Here is a 13,446-nt window from a genome sequence, read left to right as displayed (position 1 = left end):
CTTCCCAATCTGAATCTCATTTTTCTCAATTATAAAATCAGAGTTTAAAGAAATGATCTTGATTGTACTTCCTAAGCCCAATTAAATGATTCTATCACAACTATTATAATGGAAGAAAAAGAGAAAATAGGATTTGCTTGAGAAGAATGCTCTTTATGATTAACTTTTCTGGAATGCAAAATGAATGATGTATGAAATAGAAATCCTACAGTACAACCATATGCAGATAGGAGATTCTTAATCATTATTCTGGCCATTTTGACTGATGACTGAGTCTCAGGAGGCCACCTGGAACAAACCTAGCTTTAGTACTGTACTTGCTATCATTAAACAGTTTTTTAAAAAAGAACAACCCAGAAACTTTCAGCAGCTAGATTTTTAAGTAAAGCCAAAGGGCAACTTTAAAATTAGTTCTTTTAATTAATCATCCTTCAGGCTGCACAGTCTGTGACTACATATTTGTTATTAAACAGTTTGTACTTCAAAAAAAATCAAGATGTGGCTGAAATGACTGATTCAAATGAAGCTAATCTGAAAATATGGAGAAATACAATACAACAAATTATTATGCAAGTGTCTATGTAGTTTTCAGCTGTCAGTATTTTTCCTTTAACAGAAAATAAAATTAAATTAATTAGCAAGAGAAATTATAATTGCCAGGGAAGCTAAATTATTGATTTGATGCCACAAATCAGCTGACAGTTATTTTTTCTATAATTCCTGGGCTCTGTAATTAAATAATAATTTAGAGATTTAAAACTTAATGTCACTTACAAGTTGCATCCTGAATTGTATGAAACAAGAAACTGAATCAATCCCCAAACTGATACCAAATTATCTTAAGATGTATTTCCATACTGAATTGAATTATTTTTTTCAGGATCCATTTGCAAAAGTCAATTTCAGATATAATGTTTAGTACACATTTGATGAGAGTAATAGAAATCCAGGTCTTGAAAGTGGAACCTAATAATAATATAAACTTTTCCTCACTGCTACATGTGCCATGAGGCAAATGTGCCCTGTCATCACATTGGATCTAATCTATAACTGTGGTTCTCAAGCATGACAACACATCTGAATTGCCAGGGGAGGTTTTAAAATTTTCTAATGCCCAGGGTGCACCCAAGACCAATCAAATCAAACGTTCTGGGGGTGAAAGCTGGGTATAGAAGTATTTTTATAAACTTCCCAAGAGATTCTCATATGCAGCAAAATTTGATAAGTGAAGCCATATAGCCCAGTCAATGAATTTCCAAGTAATCTGGCTGTACCATTTTGGTTTAAAATTGGCAGTGTGAAGCATATCTATTTCTGTTTTTCAATTCTTCTATAGAAATCTCAACAGAATTTGAAGCTACTCCTTTTAAACAAAGTGTAAAATATGACCTTGTGGTAGATAATTTTTGGAGTGTCTGCTTGGTTCATGAGAAACTCCTTAACTGCTTTTCTCCACCATCCACAGAAGAGGGTTCTCATGGCCATTGGACTAAAGTGGGCCATTTGGAATCCCAAGTCTGGGATATTTGAATTGAAATTGAGAGTTAATATTTCTATGTGGTTGGATGTATGGGCTGTGGTTGGCTAACTGTTCCGGTGGGTGGACTGAATAGCTGAGAAAATTTTGGGGATAGAGGAGAGAAGAGATGGGCAAAATGGATCAGAGGTGAGTCGCAGAGACAACATTTTTAGATGCCCAGGGTAGACATCTGTCATTTTTGCCTACTTAGTGTCCCTCTCCATTTTGTTAATAGCACCCTCTTCTTCAGGGACTATCTTGTTTCCATTCCATGTAGTCCTGGGGATAACTGAGAAGTCAAGTCTACCAGCCTCTTGCTCCTTGAGCAGAGACTCAAGGCAGAAAAAGGTGGCACCGTCATTTTGGAGACCATTGTCGAGAGAAACTGATAGTTCCTACTATAGGATCACTGGAGCTGCCTGATTCCTGTGCCTCCTGGGTTCTGATTGTTCAACAACTCTTTGAATTCTGGGATCGAGGGTGTCTGTTGCTCCCAGTTCAAGAATCCCAACAGAGTTTTCTAGGTTCTAGCTTGAGTCCACTCAGAGGCCTTGCAGCATTCTGTTTGGGGGTTCACGAGGCACTCTTGTATCCTTAATTACTTTTACCTCATGATGTTTTTGATATTTGTAACTTCACATCTTAACTAGTATAGACATTTAGTTGACTCCCTTATTTACGTGGGTGATCCTGAGACTCACTAAAGAAGGAACAAGGCTTTCCAAGTCCTATTCCAATCTTCAAGGTCATAACCAACTCTTTTTATCATTCTGCATGCTTTCTGAAGCTGCAGTTTTTTTCTGCATTTTGTAAGTATGAAGATCTTGGAGAAATATTCATAACAAAGGTATTCTTTGTGAACAATAGGATTAAAAGCTTATCAAATACCAGCACGGTTCTAAATAATGTATGATTCTTGAACAGGAGCCCAAATCTACTCTTGAATAAAGAGCTCTTATTTCCTCCATCAAGCAACATTAAATGAAATTATAGTACTGGCATTAAATCCAACTGTACACCAATAATTTTTCATTTCCAATGGTACTCTTCTTCATTAAAAAATCTTTATTAAGTAACAAAACATGCCAGCTAATATAAAAAGTACTTCCTGGAGCTCAATATTTATATATCTGGCACACAATTCAAGGCTGGTCTACTCGAATTCAGGAAGCACATGATTTTTTTCCTTGTGATGCAGCGAGCAGAGTTACAGTGACATATTCTTAAAGACCAAAGGAAGCCTCCTCCATTTCTGCAGGTCCAAGTCACAGAAGTGGTGAGGTATGTGGGGTGTTCAAATGGGTGACTTCTTATTAAATTTGGATACATGGAGCTAGATTTGGATCATATTATTAGAATTCAGAGATAATTGGTAAAAAAAAAAAAAAAAGCTAAGCAGCTTAAGTTATTAACAATGTTGTGGTCTTTGGCAAACTCTGGATGAACTATAATGAAATGGAAATAGCGAGGTCGGTACCAATAAAATATGGTCATAAAGTCTGACTACTTCACAGTTAATCCTCTTTCTAATAATCTAAGGAAAGGTAAATACCATCTAGGAACATTCTGGTAAAGAAAGTGTGGTAAATAAAAAGAAGCAGTTTAAAAGGTATTCTTCTGACCATATCATACTTTATTTTTAGTACAAATAGGTAATAAAATAAAAGGTACCCAGATATCTTTTAAACAAGAATACATTTTCTGTATATTAAGCCATCATTTACAGATTAACACTGCAAAAATTTGCATTAATAACTCTTAATTCATTTACATAAAATTATATGAAATAAACAAAATTATATGTAGGATGAGAACGAACAAATAAGAACCAACTCAAAGTTCTAAAATCTTATCTCTGTATTAATTCCTTCACAGTTCCAAAAAATCACACCCATCTACAAAAAGAATGTAGGTAGTCTTAATATTGAACACTACGCACAAACTAACTTCATTTCTCTTAGTTACTGTTGATTCCATGGCCCTGGCCAACACATGTATTGTGATGCCAGTCAGAACTGCTATCCTGCTCCGCCTGGGGTGGCCATTCTTTGCCCTGGAAGGAGGCATTACACCAACTCATAGTACTTCCCAGTCTGGGGATCAAAGTAACAGCTCAGACATGGGTCATACAGCAGAGTCAGCACTTCCTCGTCCTCTTCCACACTCAGGCCTTCTCCACCTGTGGGAAGGGGAACCACCGTCATGTTAGCTATTGGCCTGGCCCATAATTCTTAAACTGCAACAGAGAAGGGCAAGGAAGCAGGAATCATATTTCCTGGTGGACTGTCCTTATGCGGGCAGGATGTCAGTGCTGGAATGGAGGAGTGCTGCAGATGTGATAACTCTATACTTGCAGTGTAAGACAGAGAAGAAACAGTGATCACAGGGGCCAGATTCACTACAAAGCACAAGAAAAATGAGCATGGAGAACTGGCAGGGAGGAGAAAGGATTAAGGAAGAGGGCTAAAGGACTAAAGAGTTATGAGGATTAGGGATACTTGAACAGGATTCAAAATTTGATTATCACAGCTCTAGACTTCTTCATGGGCCAGAGCTGCACAAATGCCAAACAGAGCAAATTAAATGATCTAATAAAGAGCTCAATCCTCATTCATACAACCTAAAAAGACTACCAAATAAATATGAATTAAAATAATGTTTAGAAATATGATACTCAAAGCATAGAACACATGGAAAACAATGTCAGATGATCTGTAATTTTATTAGTGGTAGCAAGATCTGTCAAATTTGCTGGGAAAATGAACATGGCTTGATTTTTTTTTTTCTTGTGACAGCTATTTAGATGGTTTGGATGAAGAGAACACCTACAGCCTAAGTAATCAACAAGGTTAGCAAGGTTTGGTTGGTTTTCAACAAATGGCATGGAATGAAAAAAAAAAAGCTTTACTAAGATATTTCCTGACCACGTTTTGTGTGCTCTGTGTTGTGCTCAGTACTTATGTACTTGATGCCATCACTAGCACTAGCAAGCGAGTGCCTTCTGAGTACTTCTCAAAATCCATGTAATAGGCTTGGAGGCTGGGAGGGCAAGACCTCCCTCAGCTGGAGAGGACCAGAGCAGGCTCAGGGAGGAGGGGATGATTAAGACAATACTTGTCTCTCTTCCTTAGCACAGGTTACTAAGGACCAAAGAAAACCAAACCTTTGGGCTACAAGCTCACCAGGGTCAGTTTTGGAGGGGCTTGGATGGTGGACAAGGGCAGGGCTGACCCAGAACAGAGGCTCAATAAATACTGAGTACTTTTTGAAACGGTGAATCAGTGATTGTGAAACAAAGCTGTGATCTTAAGCGTCACTGCCCAGAGGAAGGGAAGGCAGTGGTAGCGGTGGTGATGGTGGGACCTCACCTTATCCAGCCAAAATCAGATTAAGCTGGTGCATGGACACCATCAGGACAGTGACAAATTGGAGTTAAGGCCAAGGGAGTGGTGACAAAATGGTGGAGTGGGGTTTTGAAACTGGACCACAGCCATTCCTCTGCTCATCCTAACCACCCAAAGACATTTAACGTGATCCTTCCCTGGCCCAGGCACCAAGCCAGGTGATGGGGATATGAAGATGTAAGAGAAAGGCCCTGTTTTCAAGGAGTTTGCAGTGGTCTGGGGGAAACAAGAAATCAGCGGACTCTCTGGTGACTTGCACGCAGTGCCAGCGGTTCTTAAAAAGTGGGGTTTAACAGAAGAATGATTTCATCTGCCTTGCTTAGTAACATCTCAAATAGTAGAACCCCTGATGGTTTAGAAAGCACTTTCTCATGCAGTAGCTCATTCGACTGTTATGATCCTGTGTAAGAGGCAGGAATTATCGTGCCTGTTTTATGGATGAGGGAAACAGGGTCTGCAAAGTTAAACAGCTCATCTGAGGTCACTTGGTGAGTTAGAGGCAGAGTCAGGGATGAACTTGGGTTTCCAGATTCCCAGTTCAGTGTTCTTTTGACCATACCTGCTTGATCTTATTGTTAACACAATACTGGTGTAACACATTCAATTGGAAGCTATTACATTATGGGGATTTAAATATGGAAAGTAAAAAATTGTAAAGGTTTCCTTCATTTAAAGACATCAGTTCTGGAAACAAAAGAACTTTGATTTTTAATATTTCCAAAACCACTGACAAAGATGAGACAGTCCTTGTGGGAGGGGCAGAGGCAACTATCTCAATAGGCCCAAAGGAACTGAGCTTATTAACTCCAGAAAAGGGAAAGCTTGATGGAAGTGACAACAGCCCTTCTGGCTTCACGTATATAAAGGGTGGCAAATGAATGGGAAATTAAGAAGACGCTGTGGGGTTCCAAGAGAAAGCAACAGGATCAATGCGTGAAAGTTACAAGGAGCCAGATTTTGGCTCAGCACAAGGAAAAATTTTCTAGACACTGGAGCTGACCAGGAAATGGAACGTGGAGTCTAGGGAGGGTGAAGTGGGGACTGGAGCAATCATTTGTGTGAGATTTTGTAGACGAACACTGTGTAGGACAGGGGGCCAGATCCAATGACCCCTATGGTGCCTCTGATTAGTTTTTGTGATTCTTGGCTGCAGTGGCTTCTTGCATACTTGAAATATGACAGGACTTATAGCTAACGCCCACATTGATAGTGGTAGCTGACCTGAGCACCTTGCACAGTTTCTGATTAAGAACAGGAACTCAGAGAAGGCAGGCTGCCTTTCCTTTATTTTCTATCGTTACCTTAAGAGTGGTCCCTAGGGCCTTGCCTCCAACCTCCTCCTCTAAGTAGGAGAGGGTGGGAATGCTTTTCAAGTGGCTGTTTCATAATGAAGATGATCCCCTGGGTCACTTCTGCACATCAAAGGAGAGTGTGCATGTCCTTTACTTTCAGATATTCAATCTATCAACCCTTTCATATTGGGGCTACTCTGGAGAACAGAACAAACCAGGCGATCAATAAGTAACCACTGTGTGCTTGCTACGTGACTGAGCAGTCTGGTTATGGATGAGACAGCCTAGTTGTACATGTGACATACACACATGAAACAAAAACAGCTACTAAAGATTAATGAGGAGTTAAACTGGAAGTGGCTAAGAGCACCCCTGGGCTCTAGAATCCAACAAACCTGGGGATGGATGGGAGCCCCGCTGCTCACTACCTGCATGCCCTTAGGCTGGTTACAGATTATTTTACCTCACTGAACCTTCATTTGCTCATTTTAAAAATGAGAATAGGGAAGATGGCGGAAGAGTAAGACGTGGAGATCACTTTCCTCACCACAGATACATCAGAAATACATCTACACGTGGAAAAACTCCTACCAAACACCCACTGAATGCTGGCAGAAGACCTCAGACCTCCCAAAAGGCAAGAAACTCCCCACGTACCTGGGTAGTGCAAAAGAAAAAAGAATAAACAGAGACAAAAGAATAGGGACGGGACCTGCACCAGTGGGAGGGAGCCGTGAAGGAGGAAAGGTTCCCACACACTAGAAGCCCCTTCGCGGGCAGAGACTGAAAGTGGCGGAGGGGGAAGCTTCGAAGCCGCGGAGGAGAGCGCAGCAACAGGGTGCGGAGGGCAAAGCTGAGAGACTCCCGCGCAGAGGATCGGTGCCGACCAGCACTCACCAGCCCGAGAGGCTTGTCTTCTCACCCGCCTGGGGCAGGGGCTGGGAGCTGAGGCTCAGACTTCGGTGGGATCTGCAGGGAGAGGACTGGCGGTGCGAAAACAGCCTGAAGGGGTTAGTGCACCACGGCTAGCCGGGAGGGAGCCCGGGAGAAGTCTGGAGCTGCTGAAGAGGCAAGAGACTTTTTCTTGCCTCTTTGTTTCCTGGGGTGCGAGGAGAGGGCATTAAGAATGCCGCTTAAAGGAGCTTCAGAGATGGCGCGAGCCACGGCTAACAGCGCGGACCCCAGTGACGGGCATGAGATGCTAAGGCCGCTGCTGCCGCCACCAAGAAGCCTGTGTGCAAGCACAGGTCACTCTCCACACCGCCCCTCCTGGGAGCCTGTGCAACTCGCCAGTGCCAGGGTCCCGTGATCCAGGGACAACTTCCCCGGGAGAACGCACAGCGTGCCTCGGGCTGCTGCAACGTCACACTGGCCTCTGCCGCCGCAGGCTCTCCCCGCATCCGTACCCCTCCCTCCCCCTGGCCTGAGTGAGCCAGAGCCCCCGAATCAGCTGCTCCTTTAACCCCATCCTGTCTGAGAGAAGAGCAGATGCCCTCCGGCGACCTACACACAGAAGCATGTCCAAATACAAAGCTGAGCCCCGGGAGCTGTGCGAACAACGAAGAGAAAGGGAAATTTCTCCCAGCAGCCTCAGAAGCAGCGGATTAAATCTCCACAATCAACTTGATGTACCCTGCATCAGTGGAATACCTGAAAAGACAACGAATCATCCCAAATTGAGGAGGTGGAGTTGGAGAACAAGATTTATTATTTTTTCTCCTTTTCCTCTTTTTGTGAGTGTGTATGCTTCTGTGTGAGATTTTGTCTGTATAGCTTTGCTCTCACCATTTGTCCTAGGGTTCTGTCCGTCCTTTCTTTTTTTTTTTTTTTTTTTTTTTTACTTAAAATTTTTTTTCTTAATAATTTTTAAAATTTTAATAACTTTATTTTATTTTGTCTTCATTTTATCCTCTTTCTTTCTTTCTTTCTTTCTTGCTACTTTTTCTCCCTTTAATTCTGAGCTGTGTGGATGAAAAGCTCTTGGTGCTGCAGCCAGGAGTCAGTGCTGTGCCTCTGAGGTGCAAGAGCCAACTTCAGGACACTGGTGCACAAGAGACCTCCCAGCTCCACGTAATATCAAACAGCGAAAATCTCCCAGAGATCTCCGTCTCAACACCAATACCCAGCTTCACTCAACGACCAGCAATCTACGTGCTGGACACCCTATGTCAAACAACTAGCAAGACAGGAACACAACACCACCCATTAGCAGAGAGGCTGCCTAAAATAATAATAACACCACAGACACCACAAAACACACCACCAGATGTGGACCTGCCCACCAGAGAGACAAGATCCAGCCTCATCCACCAGAACATAGGCACTAGTCCCCTCCACGAGGAAGCCTACACAACCCACTGAATCAACTTAAGCCACTGGAGACAGACACCAAAATCAACGGGAAGTACGAACCTGCAGCCTGCAAAAAGGAGACCCCAAACACAGTAAGATAAGCAAAATGAGAAGACAGAAAAACACACAGCAGATGAAGGAGCAAGGTAAAAACCCACCAGACCTAACAGATGAAGAGGAAATAGGCAGTCTACCTGAAAAAGAATTCAGAATAATGATAGTAAAGATGATAAAAAATCTTGGAAATAGAATAGAGAAAATGCAAGAAACATTTAACAAGGACCGAGAAGAACTAAAAAGGAAACAAGCAACGATGAACAACACAATAAATGAAATTAAAAATACTCTAGAAGGGATCAATAGCAGAATAACTGAGGCAGAAGAACAGATAAGTGACCTGGAAGATAAAATAGTGGAAATAACTACTGCAGAGCAGAACAAAGAATAAAGAAAGAAAAGAAATGAGGACAGTCTCAGAGACCTCTGGGACAACATTAAACGCACCAACATTCGAATAATAGGGATCCCAGAAGAAGAAGAGAAAAACAAAGGGGCTGAGAAAATACTTGAAGAGATTATAGTTGAAAACTTCCCTATTATGGGAAAGGAAATAGTTAATCAAGTCCAGGAAGTGCAAAGAGTCCCATACAGGATAAATCCAAGGAGAAACACGCCAGGACACATATTAATCAAACTATCAAAAATTAAATACAAAGAAAACATATTAAAAGCAGCAAGGGAAAAACAACAAATAACACACAAGGGAATCCCCATAAGGTTAACATCTGATCTTTCAGCAGAAACTCTGCAAGCCAGAAGGGAGTGGCAAGACATATTTAAAGTGATGAAGGAAAAAAACCTACAACCAAGATTACTCTACCCAGCAAGGATCTCATTCAGATTTGATGGAGAAATTAAAACCTTTACAGACAAGCAAAAGCTGAGAGAGTGCAGCACCACCAAACCAGCTTTACAACAAATGCTAACGGAACTTCTCTAGGCAAGAAACACAAGAGAAGGAAAAGACCTACAATAACAAATGCTAAACAATTAAGAAAATGGGAATAGGAACTTACATATTGATAATTACCTTAAATGTAAATGGATTAAATGCTCTGACCAAAAGACACAGACCGGCTGAATGGATACAAAAACAAGAGCCATATATATGCTGTCTACAAGAGACCCACTTCAGACCTAGGGACACATACAGACTGAAAGTGAGGGGATGGAAAAAGATATTCCATGCAAATGGAAACCAAAAGAAAGCTGGAGTAGCAATTCTCATATCAGACAAAATAGACTTTAAAATAAAGATGATTACAAGAGACAAAGAGGGACACTACCTAATGATCAAGGGGTCAATCCAAGAAGAAGATATAACAATTGTAAATATTTATGAACCCAACATACGAGCACCTCAATACATAAGGCAAATACAGACATAAAAGGGGAAATCGACAGTAACACATTCATAGTAGGGGACCTTAAAACCCCACTTTTACCAATGGACAGATCATCCAAAATGTAAATAAATAAGAAAACACAAGCTTTAAATGATACATTAAACAAAATGGACTTAATTGATATTTATAGGACATTCCTTCCAAAAACAACAGAATACACATTTTTCTCAAGTGCTCATGGAACATTCTCCAGGATAGATCATATCTTGGGTCACTAATCAAGCCTTGGTAAATTTAAGAAAATTGAAAATGTATCAGCTATCTTTTCTGACCACAAGGCTATGAGATTAGATATCAATTAGAGGAAAAGATCTCTAAGAAATACAAACACATGGAGGCTAAACAATACACTACTTAATAACGAAGTGATCACTGAAGAAATCAAAGAGGAAATAAAAAAATACCTAGAAACAAATGACAATGGAGACACGATGACCCAAAACCTATGGGATGCAGCAAAAGCAGTTCTAAGAGGGAAGTTTATAGCAATACAATCCTACCTTAAGAAACAGGAAACATCTCGAATAAACAACCTAACCTTGCACCTAAAGCAATTAGAGAAAGAAGAACAAAAAACCTCCAAAGTTACCAGAAGGAAAGAAATCATAAAGATCAGATCAGAAATAAATGAAAAAGAAATGAAGGAAATGATAGCAAAGATCAATAAAATTAAAAGCTGGTTCTTTGAGAAGATAAATAAAATTGATAAACCATTACCCAGACTCATCAAGAATAAAAGGGAGAAGACTCAAATCAATAGAATAAGAAATGAAAAAGGAGAAGTAACAACTGACACTGCACAAATACAAAAGGTCATGAGAGATTACTACAAGCAACTCTGTGCCAATAAAATGGACAACCTGGAAGAAATGGACAAATTCTTATAAATGCACAACCTGCCGAGACTGAACCAGGAAGAAATAGAAAATATGAACAGGCCAATCACAAGCACTGAAATTGAAACTGTGATTAAACATCTTCCAACAAACAAAAGCCCAGGACCAGATGGCTTCACAGGCGAATTCTATCAAACACTTAGAGAAGAGCTAACATCTATCCTTCTCAAACTCTTCCAAAATATAGTGGAGGGAGGAACACTCCCAAACTCATTCTACGAGGCCACCGTCACCCTGATACCAAAACCAGACAAGGATGTCACAAAGAAAGAAAACTCCAGGCCGATATCACTGATGAACATAGATGCAAAAATCCTCAACCAAATACTAGCAAACAGAATCCAACAGCACATTAAAAGGATCGTACACCATGATCAAGTGGGGTTTATCCCAGGAATGCAAGGATTCTTCAATATATGCAAATCAATCAACGTGATACACCATATTAACAAATTGAAGGAGAAAAAACATATGATCATCTCAATAGATGCAGAGAAATCTTTTGACAAAATTCAACACCCATTTATGATAAAAACCCTGCAGAAAGTAGGCATAGAGGGAACATTCCTCAACATAATAAAGGCCATATATGACAAGCCCACAGTCAACATCATCCTCAATGGTGAAAAACTGAAATCATTTCCACTAAGATCAGGAAAAAGACAAGGTTGCCCACTCTCACCACTCTTATTCAACATAGTTTTGGAAGTTTTAGCCACAGCAATCAGAGAAGAAAAGGAAAGAAAAAGAATCCAAATCGGAAAAGAAGAAGTAAAGCTGTCACTGTTTGCGGATGACATGATACTATACATAGAGACTCCTAAAGATGCTACCAGAAAACTACTAGAGCTAATCAATGAATTTGGTAAAGTAGCAGGATACAAAATTAATGCACAGAAATCTCTGGCATTCCTATACACTAATGATGCAAAATCTGAGAGTCAAATTAGGAAAACACTCCCATTTACCATTGCAACAAAAAGAATAAAATATCTAGGAATAAACCTACCTAAGGAGACAAAAGACCTATATGCAGAAAATTATAAGACACTGATGAAAGAAATTAAAGATGATACAAATAGGTGGAGAAATATACCATGTTCTTGGATTGGAAGAATCCACATTGTGCAAATGACTCTAATACCCAAAGCAATCTACAGATTCAACGCAAACCCTATCGAACTACCACTGGCATTTTTTACAGAACTAGAACAAAAAATTTCACAATTTGTATGGAAACACAAAAGACCCCGAATAGCCAAAGCAATCTTGAGAACGAAAAATGGAGCTGGAGGAATCAGGCTCCCTGACTTCAGACTATACTACACAAAGCTACAGTAATCAAGACAGTATGGTACTGGCACAAAAACAGAAATGTAGATCAATGCAACAGGATAGAAAGCCCAGAGATAAACCCACGCACATATGGTCACCTTGTCTTTGATAAAGGAGGCACAAATGTACAGTGGAGAAAAGACAGCCTCTTCAATAAGTGATGCTAGGAAAAGTGGACAGGTACATGTAAAAGTATGAGATTAGAACACTCCCTAAAACCATGGACAAAAATAAACTCAAAATGGATTAAAAACCTAAATGTAAGGCCAGAAACTATCAAACTCTTAGAGGAAAACATAGGCAGAACACTCTATGACATAAATCACAGCAAGATCCTTTTTGACCCACCTCCTAGAGAAATGGAAATAAAAGCAAAAATAAACAAATGGGACCTAATGAAACTTAAAAGCTTTTGCACAGCAAAGGAAACCATATACAAGACCAAAAGACAACCCTCAGAATGGGAAAAAATATGTGCAAATGAAGCAACTGACAAACAATTAATCTCCAAAATTTACAAGCAGCTCATGCAGCTCAATATCAAAAAAACAAACAACCCACTCCAAAAATGGGCAGAAGACCTAAACAGACATTTCTCCAAAGAAGATATACAGATTGCCAACCAACACATGAAAGAATGCTCAACATCATTAATCATTAGAGAAATGCAAATCAAAACTACAATGAGATATCATCTCACACCGGTCAGAATGGCCATCATCAAAAAATCTAGAAACAGTAAATGCTGGAGAGGGTGTGGAGAAAAGGGAACACTCTTGCACTGCTTGTGGGAATGTGAATTGGTATAGCCACTATGGAGAACAATAAGGAGGTTCCTTAAAAAACTAAAAATAGGGTTTTCCCTGGTGGAGCAGTGGTTGAGAGTCTGCTTGCTGATGCAGGGGACGCGGGTTCGTGCCCTGGTCCGGGAAGATCCCACATGCCGTGGAGTGGCTGGGCCCGTGAGCCATGGCCGCTGAGCCTGCATGTCTGGAGCCTGTGATCCACAGCAGGAGAGGCCACAGCAGTGAGAGGCCCGTGTACCGCAAAAAGAACCCCCAAACTAAAAAAAAACTAAAAATAGAATTACTATATGATCCAGCAATCCCAATACTGGGCATATACCCAGAGAAAACCATAATTCAAAAAGAGTCATGTACCAAAATGTTCATTGCAGCTCTA

The 13,446-nt window shown here is 40.5% G+C and overlaps 1 protein-coding gene across 9 annotated transcripts in view; it reads right to left on the bottom strand.

Moving 5' to 3' along the window:
- Positions 1-3,124: 3,124 nt before the first annotated feature.
- Positions 3,125-13,446, bottom strand: part of CFAP20DC (CFAP20 domain containing) — a 298,550-nt gene continuing 288,228 nt past the window's right edge. For 7 of the 9 annotated variants that reach the window (XM_059076211.2, XM_059076215.2, XM_067043778.1 and 4 more), the window contains one exon: positions 3,137-3,698. In XM_059076211.2, coding sequence (XP_058932194.1) covers positions 3,586-3,698 — 113 coding nt within the window. In that variant the 3' untranslated portion in view covers positions 3,137-3,585. Of the gene's footprint in view, positions 3,699-13,446 lie in introns of all 9 variants that reach the window. The other 2 variants (XM_059076214.2, XM_067043781.1) reach the window with 2 other exon arrangements.

The sequence above is a fragment of the Kogia breviceps genome, chromosome 10, assembly GCF_026419965.1.
Source record: "Kogia breviceps isolate mKogBre1 chromosome 10, mKogBre1 haplotype 1, whole genome shotgun sequence".
NCBI lineage: Eukaryota > Metazoa > Chordata > Mammalia > Artiodactyla > Physeteridae > Kogia > Kogia breviceps.
This window is presented reverse-complemented; position numbering and strand designations above follow the sequence as displayed.